The following is a 20,595-nucleotide window of genomic DNA, read 5'->3' on the forward strand; positions in this document are numbered from 1 at the left end:
ATCCGTTTTTTGCAACTGCTGTGGGGGGCAGCTGATTTCTTTGCTGCTCGGCGGTGGCGGGTGGCTGCGGCAGCAGTACCCTGGTTCCTTACCGCTGGAGACCTGCTGCACTGACTGGGTGACCCAGGGAGCACGGAGAAGGATGCAGCTGTGCCGGTAGATGTTGTTGTAGACTGCATGTCCCCCTCCTCCTGGGCCACCAGCTGCTGATATTCAGCGACAGTGGCCTCCAGCCTCCGTTGCCGGGCTCGTCTAGCCAGCTCCTTCCGGGTTGGTTTGGAAGGAGCATCTATACGAAGAAAGAAAGACATAGTCTGTAACCAATGCTCTTTAAGATTAACACAAAATGATTCAGCAGAAAGTTGTGTCACAGTAGAACTAGCAACTTGCAAGTGCAGTACGTAACTATTGTGGCCAATATCTATCTAACCTCCCACTTCTTCACCCTTGCTCTAACATTAGTGGGAGTTTAAGGAATCAATTCTACGAGCACTATGGACTCACTCCATTAGAGTCGACTATGACAGTACACCAGTCTTATTCTTCTTATTCTCTCTTGTTTAGCAAAATTGGTACGCTAACTTCTGCAAGCCGGCATAATGCCAGCGCAGTCAACTTGCACCCGAGAAAAACAGACGCCCGCCATGATGAGTGAGACAGACTTGCGTTACTGTACCAGTCCAGTACATGCAGGTGGTGATCCTCTTACTTTTCTATTACGGGTGGCACTGGGAAGACTCTATTACAAGGGCTACTGCTTAATTAATTTAACTTTCACCCTAGAGTGCCAATGAATACTAGAAAATGAAAATGAAGAAGATAAATAATCTGATTATCTATCACTGAACATGGTATGTATTTGCTTACATATGGGATTTCGTTAGGTGCTCTGCTTTTTATTGAGTGAACAGTGATACATCCACACATGAATGACTGAGTTTAACTAAACTTATTAACAGAGGTAGTGAGTGGCCATCGTAATAGCCGGATATATGCTGTGCTTGCAATACAAACTACTGCTACTATTCATGGTAGTATTCGGACAAAATTACAACTTCTCTTCCTTGCCTTTCCTACACTGGGACGGATGTGCGGGTGCGGTGTTACATGCTCTTCAAAGTAACACTTAGTTCATCCACTGACCTTCTACTCTCTCTAGATACACATATGCTATATAAGAGTCAGATAGTACCATGATCCAGGCATCCATCCATTCAAACTATGGGGCAGATTAGGATTGCGGATTTCCCGCATCCTCCGGGCCGGCAGAATCCACCGCCGGCCCGGAGGATGCGGGAAATCGGCAGCGGACTGAAAAAGACCCTCCGCCAGATTAGGATGGCTGGGGGATCGTTTTTCAGTCCTCAGCTTTTCCGCCGCGGTCACCTCCAGTCCGCGGCGGAAAAGCACTAACATGGCTGGTGGTGTCTATCAGACACCGCCAGCCATATCAGGATGTCTGGAGGAACATGCCTTTACACGGCGGCATTTCCGACGCGCAAAGGCATACGGATTTTTGTTTTGGGGGCCCGTTTCGGGCCCCCAGAGGTAAAGGGGGGTGGGGGGTGCACATGGGGGGTACCTATAGTACCCCCCTTCATTTGCCTGCACAAAGCGGCAGGCACCGCGTGGTGCCTGCCGCTTTGTGCATGCAAATGCACAACATACATTTTTATCATTGCGGCGGGTGCTGCTTCAAGCAGCACCCGCCGCAATGATAAAAATACAGGATGTGACCGCCACGGTGGCGGTCACATCCTAATTACCACGGAGGGACCGCCGCTGCCCCTGTGGTCGGTCCCTCCTACTCTATATTGGCAGACGGACTCAGGTCCGTCCGCCATCATAATAGGCCCCTAAATGTCAATCATTCTTCATCATGTCTCTCATCTGGACAAACCTTACGTTTTCTCACGGGGAGCAGCACACTATGCAGTCTGCAATCTCAATAAGTAAGGAATATAAGAGCTTACCACTGCCCGCCACTACCATGGCAACCCGCACAGCAGTTTGGTCCGGCACTTGCACCGCCTCCTTCCCAGAGCTTTCCTCTTCCACCTCCGCGCTGGGCCCAGCACCAGATGTTCCACATACAAAGTACATTTAAGAATGTTAGATGTCATAGACATACACCACTCACTAGTATTTTGTCTAGGAATGAAGAAATGTGAATACAGAAACCAATCTAATAATTTGTGACTGTCCACTCTAAAGTAAAAATGTCCCTTTTTCCAGGGAAGGGTGTTGTCTTGCTGCACTTTTTGGCACAACTGCTGAATGCTTGCTTTTTAACAAGCACCATTTTTCATATAACAGACAGAAGCTTCACTTCTAAGAAGAAATCATTAGGACGAAGGGACCACTGATTCAGCACCAAAAAGAAAAATTAAAGTTCAAACCTGGTGAGGGCTCGGCTCGCCCACAATAAATGTGTGAAATAAAAAATGACTATAAGCACTTTTCCATTTTTAATCAACCGTTTATATTTTACGACAAGCTTGATTTTAATAAATATTTGTACTTTTAATAAAGCTTTAAAACTTAAATAGACTGTGTGTTTTTTGGTCATGAGTGAATGACAAAAGGTTTTGCAATTTGCAAGCATGAGTCCGTGCCTCTGACACTTCTGGACTCTGACTCCGTACTCTTGTCCTGCGTTGGATAATCATCACTGGGGATCAATCATCAATGAATTCGGGAGCTAAATGACTCTGCAACACTATCTAGTCAGTAAGGAGATTAAGGGTTCTTCAAAGTCTGATATCTATGAGGTATGTGGAAAGTCTACCTGCGCCTATTATAATTGATAAACAATGCACTATTTAGTGTCCATAGTTCTGTTTGTGCAGATTTGTCCCTGCAACAGTAGTAGTATGGATTGCCCTCCTATCCAAACCAAAAGTAAAGTAGTATCTTATTCTTTCTTGGTGGTCATTCACCTTTTTATTGTTGGTAATTGTCAAAGCATAAACATTTACAAGACTTGAAAATACATTATGGCCAATCCCAGAGGACTGCACTCAGTGCATAGAGCTATTGCTGACTAGAATGGGAGTTTCGTTTTACACCTTTTGCCAAATGTGCAATCTTAGTTAGCTACACAAACAGACTAATAAGCATAATCTAGTAATACCACAGGGAGTCATAGTCGAGGCAGGATAAGAATTTAGATACAGACTACAAGAATATCAAAGATGATTTAGAAAAAATAGAATGAGGAACGCAAGGAAAAAATAGGTACTCTATATTAAAATTAACTTACCGGGGCCAGCAAAGGAGCCCTTGCCTGCCCGATCCTGGCCTTGTTCAGCAGCAGCAGCAGCCTCCTCCAATGCCCTCTTGCCCCTGGGGGGAAGCTGATGTACAACATGAAAGAAGGAAAGACCAGAAAACATGGATGATATTTGTCAACCAAATCAAATATTTCAAAAGAACAATAACAAAATATTTTGGCGAAATAGTAAATAGACAACTATTCCATGGGATATATTGACCTATCTCATGTGGTCTACTACGATATTAGTATTGCTTGATTTGCGGAACGTCGACTTGGAAAGTTATGTAACTCACTAAACAAACTACTAAAAAGGTTCGCCTAGGACTGGCAGGCAGCAGTCCACAGCACGCGAAGTGACAGACAGAGTCTATCGTGATTGCAGATCAGCGACAACACTAAAAAGTTTCCTTCTACATTAACCAGTCATTATAATCCTCAAACTATGAATCCACCACCACTATTTCTTCTTATTGCCAGGTTACAAAGGAAGGACTTGACTTGAGTCTGTAAGGGCAGATTTACAAGCATCTTGCGGCTCTTTTGCTCCATTGTTGCGTGACTTTTGTGACGCAGCGGCAGAACAAAAGAGGCGCCATAGGGCGGTGCATAATAACAATGTGAAGCATATGGGAGATGCATCACATTGTAAAGCCCTGCGCCATCAGGGGGCGTTCCGGCACAAGGGAGGGCGTTCCCGCAGGAACGCATCCTAAAAGTGGCTGAGGGAAATCTACAAGATTTCAATCAGTCACTTTTAGGACAATGATGCGTGACTCAAACCCTGCGCCTGCTTGAAGCAGACGTATGGCTTGATGCAGCATTGGGAAGATAGGGCACCCCAGAGCATTGCTGGAGCAGCGCCATCGTTGCGACGCAACTCCAGCAATGCGCCGCCTTTACGGCACAGATGCGTAACGCATCAGTGACGTTTTGGGCACATGGTGCGCCGCATTGTAAATACGGCGCACCATGGTTGGTGGTGGTGTGGTGCATAATTACTGGTGCATCCCTGCTACTTTGCAGGGATGCGACGGTAATTAAAAATCTGACCCTTAGTGTCTAGCATTACGCAGTTCTTTAAACTACACAAATACATAATTTCTCAGGCCAATGAAATGAACACAAAATCGAAAACAAATAAGCATAGTAGCAACGCTACTGAGAAGGAGAGCTGTGCACCTGAAATGCACAAAAGATTTTGAAGTAGAATTTACCTACAATGTAATCAGCAGCATTATTGCTCTTGGTAAAAAACAAACATTTGCAATATAATAACACACAGAGCAGGAGAAAATAGAGTAGTTAAGAAATAGCTACTACTACTCACCAAGCCCGGGGATCTCAAGCCGAGCAGGTCGATCAAGTTGCGTTCCCGGTCCAGGAGATCTGTCCAACGGTGGGTAGCCTGGTTGTAGGTGCGCTGGACCCGAGAGTGTTGGTACATGGCCCGGCACACCTTCTCCCACCGCTTCCGGTGCTCCCGGATCCCGTACCCGCTAGCGATCTTGCCGCCTGCCATGATGGTCCTGGGGAGGCGGCGCTGAACATAAAAAACTTGTGCGGCCACCTCCTCCGCGCTGAAGATCTCCCCCGCTGTGACCTTCTCCCCCCTCAAACGCCCGCACGGGGGCCGGGCACGGGGTGCAGGACTCTTCCCCTTCTCAGGATGCTTCCCGGCTCCCTTTACCATGTTCTGGGCAGAAAGGAAGGTAAATAATAAAGACGAATTAGAATAGGGAAGAAGAAAAGAGAAGAGTTAAAAAAATGAGTTAAAAATTAACCAAAAGTAGCAGAAAACACAAAAATATAGAGCTAGAAAAATAGAGGGATAGATAATAAGTAAAATAGATTAAAAAAAAACTTCAAACAAGCAAAGGATGGCAGAGATTCAGAGAGGATACAGAAAGCATGCTTATAACCTTAGCAATGAATGAGAAACAAGATGGCCGTGCCCGTTCACGACCGCATGGGTAAGTTTGCGTGAGATTTTCCTCGCGATCACACGCGAACTTGTACTTGCGAGCCGCACACTTTGCGAGATCACACATCGCGCCCGGAAACGGAAATACGTCATGCAAACAAGATGGCCGTGCCCGTGAATGACCGTGAGGGTAACTTTGCGCCGTTGCGCTACAAGCGGCTCGCTAAAACGCACAAAACCTTGCGAACTAACACGCTGCAAAAAAACAAATCGCATATTTGCTTCCGAATTCGAGCTTGTGCGAATTCTCGCCCCGTGAATCCCGCGAAATTGCAGAAAAACGAGTTTTGCAAAACTGAAAGCACTCAGCAGGTGCAACACTTTGAACTCAACATTAGTAACCATTCCCTGTAGTGCTTCCTGAGGGGCCCCTCCAGAGTTCAGTTGCCTACTTGCAACTATTCTATGACCCTGCTCTGACCGTCACAGCAGGCTCATAGAATAGCTACAAGTAGGCCACAAAGGTTGTGAGAAAAAAATTGCCCTACAACCGAAAGCAAATTACAGATAAGGAAGCAGGTGCCAGACTGAAAGTTTAAATTCGGTGACACATTAATCAACCCCAAATTAATTCATGTCAGTTGAAGCAGGGCAGGTGTGCTTGCTTTTCACCCCCATAATCTACAGTGATGAACCAGAGGGTGGCAGTGATGTACCAGAGGGTGGCATGGGTGGACCAGAGGGTGGCAGTGGTGAAACAGAGGGTGCTGTGAACCTGTGATGATGAACCAGATGTAGAAACAACATAGTCGCGGCCGTTGCGAGCCGACAAGTAAGTTCGCAATTGCCAACTGGTACAAAATTCTTGCAAACTGGCAGAAACCCTTGCGAACACAAAAAAAATAAAAAATCCGCAAATTTGCGAGAGTTCGCAGGTTTTGCGGATTGCGAATTTGCAAATACGCAAATTTGTGAACCGCGAATTAGCAAAATTCGCCCATGCTTAGACAATGTGGTGGCTTTTGACATTAGGTGATGTTCTAACAATTCAAACATTAATTTTAAGTATCAGTGGGCAGGCAACAGGTCCTCTAGCACCGCATGTAACATCTCATGCCCTGCACTTGGATCTTCTTTATGCGTGAATTAGATTGACTGTGCCCATCTAGAATTCAATTATTAACTCCTTGCATAATTTCACCATAATCTGATACTAGCTTGTTGATTGGACCCTCAGGCTAAGAGCCATCCCTCGGCCATCATACAGAATATAGCGTTAAGAAAACCCATAGTGCGAATGTCCAACAACACAATGCTTTGGCATGCTCACTAGATACTAATGTTGTCATATCCACTCAAGGGACCCTGGTTCAGATAAGTCCTTTCAGCATGATTACAATAGTGCACAAGTTGCCATTGGCAGCATTCATCTCATTAAATGTGGCTGTATTTCAGTCAAAAATAGCATTACCTGAATGGAACAAGTTCATTGACAAGCACACCATTTGTCTGTTTCATGAAGAGTGATTTAGGTGTCTTAAACTTCCACATCCAAGCAAAACCAAGCTCGCTGGGGAGACCCTCTGGAGGGCTAACGCTCTGGTTCAGAGCATCTCTGAATTGTAAAATTCATCATCTCAACACTGAGATCCTAGCATTGAAATAGAGAACGACAAGAAATTTAGTGTTTCTATGCTAGAGGTGTCAAGGGTGATCTGGCATCGACAATTGTCTAATTTCTTGAGTATTACTTGGAACGGAACCAACAATATTCCATTCTAATTCTTTCAAGGGACAACACCACCTTTGAGCCCCTGGATAGAGACGGTGTTAGATTAGCTTATAAGGCGGATGAGAAATGGTGGCCATAGGAGTACAAGTATTGTTCCTTGTTGCACCAATCCTATGGGAGGCTTAGGATTCTGATGCATTCCCAGGTTTACGATGCTATGTAAATCTGAGAGTGGGTCAGGTTCCATGCATGTTGCCTTAGCATGCTCTCACTCCGTGGTAGGCATCCATCTGATTCCCTCCTGCCCTCCCTATCTACTTATACGTGCCATCTCAAATAAAGCCAAGCAGCTGCCCTCCCTGATATTTTACCTGTCAGTAGCTCTGATTTACACATCATTAAGCGTTCCACGTATTAACTTTTCTAAGCACATTTTGCCATATTTTGTTGTTGTTATGTCTCTCACTCACTCAGCAGAATGCCCACACCCCTAGTACCTGGTTTAACAAGGAATGTAAACATATGAGCAGACTCCTGAATTTTTGCCATTGAATGAAAGGAAAATGCTCACATCTGTTCTTCTAGAAAGAATTACAAGAGGTGTGGCCAGGATGCCTGACTCCGGACCACGGGGTACACAGTTCGATCCCCGGTGCTGGCAGCAGGTCAGCCCAGCTCCATGTGACTCTGGGAAATAGCTCGCTTAATCTTCCCAATGGCCCCCAGTGCCAGGAAAACACTTCAGAGGTAGCTGTGCGCTTTACAAATTCAAGGTTAATTATTATGATTATTATTATTATTATTAATATTACAATATTAGTCTGTTTAATTCAGAAGAGATTGTGATGAACAGAGGTAGAAGGAGCTGAAGGAAGCATTCTCTGCCAATGACTCTACTAAGTTTTGGTCTTTGGTAACTTGGGGTGGCAACTGCTCCGCATCCCTCCTACAAAATATATATCTCTATTTGTTTGGTCTGAACACTTCACAAATTTATACCCTAGGTACCGCTGAGGGATTGCCCCTAGTAATGGAATCCCCTTGCATTATGGGGAGAGGATATATCCTTACAGCTAGAGGGTTTGACCTCAAAGCTGGGGAACTGGGTTCGAGTCGCAGCAATGACACTCAACATCCTGTGATTCTGAGCAATTCGCTTACTCTCCCTGTGCCTAACAAACAAAAAAAATGAATGTGTCTATCTGTAACAAAACTGCTGCTCATGGAAAGCACTCTGATACCTGATTTCTCAGTTCAAGTTCACGCTATATAAACCTCAAAAACAAAATGTTTGAAGCATATGATATCATTCCTTCTCTTGAGGCCATTTCGAGTGGCAGACCCCTGGACCTGACGGCATACCAGTAGATAACAGCTGGTAACAATTTTGCAACTTTCTCCTGTGCAAAACCTCCACTCATCCTCCACTCATCCTATGCATCTTGTGCCATTTATCAAAAATTAGAATTAATAAAATAATATATATTTTTACACACAATAATTAGGCCACAACATTTATATTGTTATAATTGACATACAGCTGTGCATGCTGTGATACACTACGCATAAGGTTGCAATGGTAGAGAAGTCAAAATATATATACAGCAATATTTTTTCAATACAGGGCATATATTTACACAATTGACTTGGAATTCCTTATCTCATTATGTACCAACTCAAGATGTCAAGCACAGTAAAAATGACAATTTGTCGACAGCCAGTCAATCGTGGTGTCAATGCAAAACAAGCAAGAATAACATAGAGCTGTTAAATGTTATTAAGAAACACACATATTCTACTACACATTCATAGTAGAAGACGCTGGAATTTCCGTTGTCGTTATACATTTTGCCGTGCATTTAGATGAAACTTGAGAGCACCTGAGTTCTAAAAATACTAGGAAATAGACAAAGTGTATATAGCACCCACACAACTTGAAGGAAGTTGGTGGGTCTTGAATGATGCTCTAACAAGCAAATGTTCTGTAACACTAGGTTAAAGTCTTTGGTTGGCACACTTGTCTCAAATGCAGTCTTCAGATACAGCTATAAAAGAAACTGTGTGGCAGGTAGTAGAATCGGAACTGTGATGCTATTACACTGGTTAAGCAGAGCAAACATACAAGTGAAATGCTGGGGCCGGATAATTTGGAGTTTCAACTGCTGGATACCGAAGAGATGCTTCTGGCCTCTGGTCAAAAGCCTCAAAGGCATACAGAGAAGTCCAGATTTAGGCCCAGATTATGTCCTTGGCGGTTGTACTACCAGGCTGAAGAGTCAGCGGTAGGGAGAACACAGCCATTCTAACTTCACCACCGTGCTGGTAGTGTGCCAGCAGCAGTCTTGCAGCGGCAGCATGATTTGGACTGCAACATCTTCACTGTTATATGCGATTCTGAGGAACTTGGTCCTGGCAATTGAGATGTCCCTTTGCAAACACAGTCTGTACAAAGGAGCCACCATAGCAGGGTAGACTAACCCGGAGAGCAATCACATTTGGCAGCAATCTAATTTGATGTAAAGTTGATCAATCAAATAAGAGGCTGATTTACTACATCTGTCTCTTTTTCTTGTTGAGGGAACAAGTTTATGTGCAGCACAATTTCTAAGGGAACATGGAGGAATGCTGGAGCTTCAGTCTAGAGCACCCTGGTGTAGTCCTACTTTAATTGAGTACTTGAAGAATTTATTGGGTCTTAAGCTCAAAATGAGGATAGTGCACAAACCATGCTTGCAGTCCTACTGGTTTACTTGTAGAAATGTGGCTAACACGCATCTTTTCACCAAACATGAGCAGAGATTGTTTTTTGTTTTTGCAGTGCTTGCTGCATTGAAATTATAATTCTGCTGCATTGCCCCAGGACCATCTATATCATAACAAGCTGTTCAGAGTTTGGACCGTCGTGGAAGTATTCACTCCACCCACATACAACAAGTATGTAGGCAGAGTGAATACAAATGACCAGGTTCTTCAGCCATACAACATGAGTAGCAAAACTCACACTTGGTATATTAATCTGTTTACACACTAGATACAGATGGTAACATACACTGTGTCTGCTGCTGACTGTCAAATCACCATGGTAAGAGTGAAATCTTTCCTTGACTTTCCATTGACCGCCATTCAAAGTCTTACTGCTAGAGAAACAGCGGCCTCAGCTTCATCTCCTGTAGACGAAATGGCAAGGCTGCTGTATTTGCACATTGATAATTGCATTCCAGCACGTTAGAATTATTAAACCATGTTGTTGTTGCTGAGTCTACTCTAAGCAAGGAAAGAGGCAGGGACTTATTTCTACTGCCCCAGTGCCCATCTCAACACAGCCCTATGTTTTACAACTTGCATTATGTTGCAGCATACACAACTGTAGTATTGGGAAATTGATTTAGGTGGGGCTGCCCTAAACCTTTCAATGGCTATGCATGGATACTTAACTTCCATGGTCCACTTCTTTACTAGATAAGTAGCCTCACAAATTGTTCTCTTTACCTCAGGAAATCATTCCTTAAGGCCTGCTTCACACCGTTATCCATGATCGGAATGTGGTAGGCATAGTGTACGCCATATGGAAAGTACATTTCTTTCGCCACTGTTCAAATAATGGTGGACTGAGCACAAGCCACATTGTCACAGAGTACCCTGTTAGAAAATGTGTCTCTGGTTGGCAAAGTATGTACCCTGTCCAAATAGGGAACCATAATCCTATTGAGGGTAAGTCAGAAGTACACTCTAAATTAACATAGGCTCACCCTGTGGTTGCTTGGCACAGAGCAGGCGGACTTTAGAGGGAAAGTGCAAAGTATGTCTGCAACACTTGAAACAGTAAAACAGTAAAAAATAACAAAACAAAAATTATCAACCTCCGCTTAGAAAAATAGAACCTAATTTATTGAATCAAACAGCCAAAATCCAAAAAGTAGAACTGGGGTTATGATTTTTATAGAATGTTTTTAAGTATAGTACTTAAAAGCTTAAGGTGTCAACTGTGGCTTCCTGGTCATGCTTGACCAGGTCAAATCTGAAATTTCAGTCCCACTGTGATGGATTGCAGGATGAATACAGAGACCAGCCTTGTTCTGCTGGAAAAGTTCCTTGGTTTGAGGATTCGTACGATTCGTAGACAATGTGTCACATGCAACTCACAGGTGCTACATCGTCGAATCACCTTGGATGTAGATGATGTGTCATCATTGAGCCGTGCAGCCGATGCATAGTTTTTCAAGTCTAGCACAGAAAAAAACAACTTCCAAGGGCCCAGGGTTGAATTTGGCACCACTTGGCAGGGCAGGCCACACAGCTGGCAGAGTCCAGGTACTGTTGCTGGTGTGCTGGAAGTCTTTTGTGTCCCTGCGACTTCAGAACAGGAGTCAAGCAGACAGACCAATGGAGTCACTCTGGGTTCAGGTGGTGTAGGCCCAGCCCTTCTCACCCAGGCAGAGAGGGAAGTAGGCAGTTCAGCACATCAGTTCTTCCAGAGCAGCAGTCCAGCAGAGTGGCAGCCCTTCAGCGGCACAGCAGTCCTTCTTTCTGGCAGAGTATCCACATGTCCAGAAGTATACCTCATGGCATGGCAGTAGGTCTCAGTGCAGAACTGAGTAGGTCTCAGTGGGGGGTCGGATCTTTGACGATTGTTTGACTATAAGACCATACACAACAAACAATGAGAGGAGGGTCTAAGGGCAGATTTAACGACCGACCAGGTTCACGCCCCAAACACAATATCATAACACTAAATTATACCTGTGAGTCAAAAAAGGGGGTAAGTCATTCAACATGGATCACAAAACCAATATCATGCAGATAACACCAGTGAGAACACACCATGCACGCTAGTTTATGCTGGCCAAGTCGAGGCTCAAGAGCATATGGAGAAAATTATTCCCATCAGAAGCCACACTGTACCGCCCTCTTTCTCATCATTTGGGTTCTCCTTACCCAGGATCCAATACCCAAACGGTATTGGATCCAAACAGAAAGACAAACAAACAAGAAAAAGAAAAAGAACATGAATGTATCATATTCACGTGGTTTTTGTCAATTAAAACCACAGTGCGATGGTGCCGCATTCACACATACCAGAAAGTAAATTCCAATATAGACACTCACCCATACGTGATGGTTGAGAAGCTTCACCCCACCTACCGTTTGGTATGATGCGGTAACAGTATATGGTTGAACACACAACCTGGGATTCTCAGGTGATATCATTTTATTACTATTCACACAAATCAGTAGTTATAACACAACAAGGTCCTGAAGAATGCATTTGAAACTTTTTTCTCTTGATGCAGAAACATGTTGACCACCAACAAGTACGGTTATTATTTCAAACCCGCACTTGCACTTGCTTTTTAACCTTAGGGATTGGGAGATACTAATAAAATTAGTTTTTCTACCCGATTCACCTAATTTTAATAAAACCCCTCACTATTTCACTCTTATCACAATACACTGCTTTTTTTCAGTAGCCACTTTAATTTTGAAACAACATATACTACCCACTTGTCACATCTATCGGTCACGGTAACATCAGACCGGCCGTTTTGTCTCCTGGGTAAGGAGAACCCAAATGATGAGAAAGAGGGCGGTACAGTGTGGCTTCTGATGGGAATAATTTTCTCCATATGCTCTTGAGCCTCGACTTGGCCAGCATAAACTAGCGTGCATGGTGTGTTCTCACTGGTGTTATCTGCATGATATTGGTTTTGTGATCCATGTTGAATGACTTACCCCCTTTTTTGACTCCCAGGTATAATTTAGTGTTATGACTATAAGACCACCCTGTTTTTCTGCACTCATGAGACGTGTGCACTCCACCAAGGTCTGGTTGGAAAAACTTGAATGTGAACACTTACTGAAGGATAAATACATCCATATGATGTATTCTTGTTCGAGGAGTGTGGCTCAATGGTTAGAGCGGCAGACCCTGATGCAGAGTTCTGGTCCGGGACCAGGGTTCAATTCCCGCCTCGGCGGGTCTTGGGCTCATAATTCCTCGGACCTGATTTCTCGCCTCGGTGCCTATTCTAATCATGGGTCCCACGCTGCAACTCTGGGCAATAGCTTGCTTAACCTCCACACCGGCCCCAACAGCGCTGTGGATGCCTGGCTTCACCCTGGGGGTGCCCAGGAGTGGACACTTCACAGGGAAAGCCAGGAGGGGTTCCACAGCGGTATGAGTAATAGCGCCAGGAAACCGCTTGGTGACAGTGCGCTCTACAAATACCTTGACATTTACATTTACATTTACATTTAAACCCATTTTTAAACTGACATACTGTTGTGATAACTCCAGAGAGGGATTTATCATTTACGTGTGCCCTGAAGAAAGCCATGGACCCATAGGGCCATTTACTGGCTGGTACATTTTGGCATCTATAGGGTCAGAGGAGCATTTTATCCTGGAATCACCATCTCTCCATATTAAAGGGATATCTGGAGTGTGTAGTTGTTTTTAATCTTTAACCCCCATGGCTATTTCTCATAAGAGCTCCCTGAAATATGGTTGAGCCACCCAGGCCTTTATGAGCCAGGATGAACCCGATGATAAAGCATGACACTACTAGAGTGTGTGTGGGTTACTATACAAAGAGGTATTGCTCCCAATAGTGGTAGAAGCAACTGATCATCCCTCAGACTGAGAACTGTGTCTACACATTATGCTTTAGTTCTATTTTTTGGGTTGGATAAGTATTGATTGTGGATATTAGATGGGAGGATTTATCCCTTCACCTGCCCCCTCTTTACCCTTGAGACCTGTGGGCCAGTGTTGTATATAGACATTTTTTCTATAACCTTCCGATGTTCTTAAAAGCCTGTAGCATACATGTATCTGTTTGGAATGGGTCAATTCGATGTCAATGAGTACCATGATATGTGCATGCCCAACAACAGCAATACCAATAAATGCAATGTCAACGTTTGCCGTCACCTCAGCCTGCACAACCTTGCTGATACCAACAGTAACAATATCAATGTATGCCATAATCCATGTATTGATGACAATATTATTACCAGTAAAAGGGTTGTCAATGTACGTCATGCTCTAGAAATAAACAACTATGTCGATGTTGGTAAAAACAATACCAATGTCCACTATGACAACTGTAAACAAATTACTGAGAATATTGATAAAAATGACACCAGTGACTGCCATGTTATTTTCAGGAGTGGTCACAGGCCCTGCAACCCACATCCAAGCGTATCGAATAACAGGTCACAGGTGGGGTTTTTCTTAACCCAAAAGACAAATGCTCACCCAACAGAAACCTTGATTAATCCTACAGGTGGATAGTTGCACCAAAAACAGGTCTGCTGTAATTGTCATCAAGCAAACACATTAGGCCAAAGGCTCTCATTCCCCAAAATACCACAAAGCCAGATAACACATATAGATAGAAACACTCAGCCAATCAGGGCATGCGATGCTTACCACACATAGTGATCACTTGTTCCTCATGCTGGATAACTGAACACAGAAACGCTGGACCACATCAGCTCTCCCCAAGTTTAAGAGCTATCTGCATCCTTATCAGCTGCCCAAAAATGATAATTTGTGACTGAAAAGCTTTTCAAGTATGCAGAAATGGGTTTAGTATACCTCACTAGATGTGAATAAAAAACAGCCAAAAACTTTGTACATTGAGACAATTTCCTCAGGTGTATTCTGTCGAGACTGCCTGGGCCGCTATTTAAATTAAAAGAACATGTTCCTCTTTTGACAAACGCCTCTTATTTCATATCTTTAAGGTAAATTCATAACCACGCAACATTTTGGTGAGCCAGTAAGAAAGGTTGTTTTATCTAGCCCAGGTACTGCTGAAGGACAAGTACCCTGACCCGTATGTATTCATCTTTACAAACAAAGACTGGTCAGCAGACACCATAGTTCATTAGAAGATCTGCTGAATCAAGGACGTGGAGGTCCATCCGGAAGCAACCGTCACAGTGTATAAGACTACATCTGATCCTTAGTCCCAGTAAGTGGTGTATGGCAAACTAGGACAAGTGTAGATCATTTTTTGCTTTTTGTCTAGTCAGCATGCTAGCGAAGGTGAAAGTGGCTACTACTATTTTGGGACCACTGTGGGGGTCAAAGGGGATGCTTCTTCCCTAGGAGGCAGTAGGGGATTGCTAGAACCTTTAGGCATGGATCAGAGCCATTCTTCGTCCCAGGTTGCTAGCAGGATACCACTTTGGGTACGCTACAGAGGTACACATGGGCCCAGAGTGTTATATAGGGCTACCACTGCGATCTTACTTTTTAGTCAATTTGTTTTCTTAGGGACTGCTTGTTTCACATCTGGCCGCGTCTAAAAGAAGTTAAAAGCATTTTATTGTTCTTTTCTTCTTACAATGCTCATCATTAGGCAGTAAATGTAAACAAATTGATACCTGTATAGCGCACTACTCACCCGCAAGGGTCTCAAGGCGCTTGTTCGAATACCGCTGTGGAACCCATCCTGGCTTTCCCTGTGAGGCGTCCACTCCTAGGCATCCCCCAAGGTGGAGGCCAGGCATCCTCAGCGTTGTGGGGGCCGTTGTGGAGATTAAGCAAGCTATTGCCCAGAGTTGGACTCCATGATTGGAATAGGCACTGAGGCGAGAATTATCAGGTCCATGGAATTTTTGAGCCCAAGACCCGCCAAGGCGGGGAATTGAACCCTGGTCCCGGGCTAGACCTCTGCATCAGGGTCTGCCGCTCTAACCATTGAGCCACACTTCTCCACCTAGGGGCAGTCAGTACACACTGCCCCTAGGTGGGATATAGGGTATAATGTGGATTTCAGACTTTGGTGAGTAGGGCACAGCTTTTGTCTGGAACACAAGGCCAATAATTGACAAGACACCCCTATTTCTCCACACAAATTGTTGATCATTTCTTGTCCTCCAAGCTGACAGTAACAAACTATCAGACTCACTGAGCTCTAAGTGTTATACATAGCTTCCTCTGGCCTGAGGCTATAGGGAAAACCTTGATCAATCCCAGTGATAGAAAATTGTACCACAAACAGGTCAGCTGTAATTAGCCCCAATAAAACAAGTTTGGACAAAGGATTACAATCTCAAAAAATATCACAAACTACTTATCAGAACACAATATGCACACTACACGTAGTAATCACGCTTTTTTCATGCTGGACATCTGGACACATAAAAAGTGGCCCACACTAGCTCTCTCTCAGGAAAGAGTCATCTGTGTCCTTATCAGATCCCCAAACATGTTAATTTACGACTGAGATGCTTTACAAGAATACAGAAATGAGTTTATTGTACCTCACCAGATGTGTATAAAACCACCCACAAACTTTGTACATCAAGAGACTTTCCTCAGTTGCATTCTGTCAAGACTCTCCTAGCTCCTGTTGTTAATTAAACAGACTTGTTCCTGGTTTGCCAAATGCCTCTTGTCCTTTTATTTATTTATGATAAATGTATATCTGAGCAACAGGTTGAGTCTGCTAATATGAAAGACACAAGAAGCAATGCGTGAGACAGTTTCAGGGAAAGGTTGTGAATGAGAGGTACAGAGGGAAAGAGAGTGGAGCATCACAACTGCATAACATGAGAGGCGAAAAACAACCGAAGAAGGAGAAAGAATAGAAATGAAAGAGAAGGAAATCGGGAAACATTAAATAGAGAGTGTGGGGGAAAAAAAAACATATCTCAGAGGTAAATAATGTTGTCTGCCCAACTTTTCATAACAGCACCATGGCTGTGTTGATAAATATTTTGCATATTCACTGCAAGAATACTTTAGAATTGGGATGCTGTAGTGTTGCTGATAATTGTCCTGTCAAAAGAGGCAGCTCCATCTACAAGTCCAAAATCCTCCACTCCTCACTGAAGACCAAGAATGAAATGTATACAAGTAACTGATACTCTTAACACTTTCCCACCACCCAGATACTGCAGCTGCATCCCAAATGACAGGTCGTAGGGGAATTGGCCATAAGGTGGTAGATCAGGGAAGTTATAAAGGTGAAATCAGAGCCTAAGTGGGTATGTTGTAGATTTATCTGTTCTGAGTAGACCACAATATGTAACATATTAATATTAATGATGATTAAAATGGACATGTCCATTTACTTTCAATTGCTGATAAGGAAATGACATGAAACACATTATCGATTTCTGTTCACTCAAGCATAAAACATTTTTCTTTCTAAATAGGTAGTGTGAAAGGAGACTCCCTGATTGGATTATCCTATGGCCCTCACATATATTACACTCTCCCAGCCTGTGAGTACTTCAACAAGGTCACCTTTGCTTGCTCAGAGGATAAATCGATCCAGGAGATACAGAAATGGCTGAAGAATGAACCTGATGCTTTGGACTCAAGTCTTATAATAAAGAAGATTTGTGAGCTTCAGGGCAGTGGGTAAGGATCCCATTTCCTTACCTTATTGTCCTCTTCAGACTCTCACCTCATAAGCCTTAGAAAGAGTGTGAGGATGATAAAGTAAAGTAAACATGCCAAGGGAGAGTTTAAGAATGTGCTGATGTCGCTGCTTAGGTAGAGGTCTGAAGATGGGTAGTCTTCTTTGTGCTACACATGGTGTTACATGATACCTTGACTCAATTACTCACAATTCCATGTTCTGGCAGTTGCTGACAGGACTTGGAATCTGGTTGCACAAGATAGAATAAAGCTACTTAACGATGCCTGACCTGTGCATTCATCTTTTTGATTGGGACAAGTGATCGCCAGTGACCTCAGATGTCTCTAGATGTCTATTCTGATGGACCAAGTTAAGCAAGAGCCTACCTTATTCGGATAGGTTGCATCTGATATTTATAAAAACATTGTAACATCAAACAAACCCACCTCACTAATGCAAAGTAAATCTACCCCCTCAATTCCTCAAGCCTCCCCTTTAATGTGTACACACTTCCAACCAAAGATCCCAGCATCCAACCCACACCCCCTTTCATTGCAATTATTGTCCTTTCACAACTGACCCCAGCATAACTCTGATGGTCTCCTTCTGCCCAGGACCCCCAGCAAGGCCCTAACTCACCCTTCTCTCCTAAACTTTTTGTGTGAGTCCCTTGCTGGACTGCCACCCAGGAAAATCCTGCACAGGTATTTTTCTGCCCCCAATCTGCAGATATTACTTGCCCCATTGGATGTCATTCAAACAGAGATTACTTTCTTTTTTATGTGATATCTCCATACCTTTGCCTCTATGTTGACAAAAGCAACACATTTCCCCATTAACTTTGTGCCTGACTTTATCAATTGTAATCTACTTCAATGCCCCTTGCCACACCATTCTTGCCATCACAGCTGTCCAAAACACAAAGGTGCCATACCAGGACCGTATAATCATCCGCAGAGCAGCTTTTCCTCAACGTAATCAAACGAAACCTGACAGCTGCACTAAATCTTTCCCCCCCTGGTGAATTGTTAACAGATCTGACAGGGTCTTACTGTCACCCACAAGGTTAGCCCATTTCAGGTCCCCTTTTTCTCACCATTCAACTTTGAATTCAGTTGGACGAAAACCTAAATGAGCTCCACAGCGACAAATCTTCACCTGCTTCACAGCCCGTTCAATAAATGAATGCTCAACGAGCCATATGGAGAGAAATCCCATAACACATCCTGAAACAAAAAGGGGGGGACTTTTCAATTAGTGCATCACTGCATGCTCTCTTTGTGGGTAATGTATCACAGACTACAGTCTGAAGATCATCACCCCAATTGCATAACCTCTCTCAGACAGCAGCTCAGTGTGTTAGCTTCTGATGCAGTCCATAATCTAACGGAGTGCGTTTCAAAATATTCGTACTTGTTTCCTACCTCTTGTACCAATATTTTCTCCACCTGCCAATTTGAAATCCCCACAGGCCCCCACTGGCCAAAACTCACCCACTATTGAATGCAACACAACACAGCCACCTCTCCCCGTCTGAGCCATCTTAGATTTACACAAGGTTAAAGTCAATGATGTTCCTGGCCATTCCACTTCACCTGTCAACCCTCAAAACCTCAGACATTTCAAAGGCACTAAAACACAACCACAACATACCCAATTTTATCAGCAGAAATTCAAAACTGCTAAATCATATTGCTAATAGACCCATGACCAACATCAACTAGCTGGGTATCCTAATAGGTTCTCTTTGCCTACACCTTCTCCTTTGCTCCTTGGAGCAGCCATGCAAACCCTCCTACCCCACTTTGTCCCTTATCATAGCTGCTGATTTCGATGACAAAATTATAAATGACAAAATATTGATGTAAAAATATTGACAGTCACAATAGACATCCTATATTTCAAATATAAATAACAAACATTTAATAAAAGTTAGATGTAAGAAATATCGATGTCCAAAATATCTTTTTTTTCTGTATAAAAAATAATGTTAAAAACACTCAAATTATAAAATAAACTAAAACAATAATTACTTAGATATAATAAACAATAAAAAATATAACATTTAAATTAACAAAATGTAAACATACATATATCAAATTTTATTAAAATAATAACTTTAATTGATTTAAAAAAATTTATAAATATATAAAAATTCACTATAATATAAATATATATATATATATATTACCTACTGGCGGTCGCCAGTAGGTAGTTATAGTTAGGATAATTTTCAATGTTAAATCTCAACATTCTATTTTGAATAACTTTGGCGCCGGTTGACGAATCTGCCTGAAATTTTCAGGAAAATGGTCTCATGGCGGTCCGGTCTTTCCCTGAAAGTTTGGGGGGGATTCGTCAAGCGGGGGCCGAGATAAAAGGGGGGTCCCAAAACGCGTTTTCCCCATGTTAATTTCCATAGGGCGGTCGATTTCACTTTTAGCTCGAACGGCTGAATGGATTTCCACCAAACTTGGCAAAATTGTAGGGACTGGTAGCCCGATGTGCCTTTGCTATGTCTCAAGATATGTGCTCCAGTGGATTTTGAGTAATTTAGGTTCAAAAAAATATATATATCTATAGCCGCGCTCCGGTGCGCGCACCGGAGAGCGCTCGAGGCGCGACACGCGACTTGCGCGCAGGAAGCTGATTGGATCTCAGTTGTCTGTAAACATTCTAAACAGTCTGGAGCGGCCGCCATCTTGTGTCTCGGTAAAATCGAGACACAAGAGGTGGCTAAAAGAAAGGGGGAAATGACAATAAGGGGGAAGAGTACACCCCCTCTGACCCCCTAGTTTTGATGTGGGGGCCATTAAAGGGCCCCGCGGGGCCTCAAAAAAAAATTATTTTTTTTCGATTTCCGCGGGGGGCGCACCCGGTACGCGTACCGGGGAGCTTACTGAGGAGCGTACTAAGGAGAAAAAAAATGACAGATTTTTTTCACAAAAAAATGCATTTTTTTATAAATTAGAGGTAGTTCTGAAAAGAACTTTTTTTTTTCTTCTTTTTGTTGTTTTATATTTTTTTGTGTTTTTTGAACTTTTTGAACTTTTTTTGGCTTTTTAAAACAATTTTATAATTTTTTTGGATTTTTGTCAAGGGAAAAACAAAAAACAGGAATTCAAAAACGGCTCAACAGGAGCAAAAAAATGTGAAAATTTAGGGACTGTCAGGGCAGCGGTGTTGCTGTTTCTTTAGGGCAATAAGTTCAACACTCTGCTCCCCATAGCAGAGCAGTTCGTTACACTCCGTGCACAGAAATTTGATGCCTGCAAACTCTGGC

The 20,595-nt window shown here is 43.2% G+C and overlaps 1 protein-coding gene across 1 annotated transcript in view; it reads left to right on the top strand.

Moving 5' to 3' along the window:
* Positions 1-20,595, top strand: part of LOC147718298 (nicotinamide N-methyltransferase-like) — a 66,586-nt gene that overhangs the window by 16,805 nt on the left and 29,186 nt on the right. The window contains exon 2 of the mRNA XM_086966685.1: positions 17,104-17,311. Coding sequence (XP_086822811.1) covers positions 17,104-17,311 — 208 coding nt within the window. The remainder of the gene's footprint in view (positions 1-17,103; positions 17,312-20,595) is intronic.

This window comes from Lissotriton vulgaris, chromosome 4_1, assembly GCF_964263255.1.
Source record: "Lissotriton vulgaris chromosome 4_1, aLisVul1.2, whole genome shotgun sequence".
NCBI classification, from domain to species: domain Eukaryota; kingdom Metazoa; phylum Chordata; class Amphibia; order Caudata; family Salamandridae; genus Lissotriton; species Lissotriton vulgaris.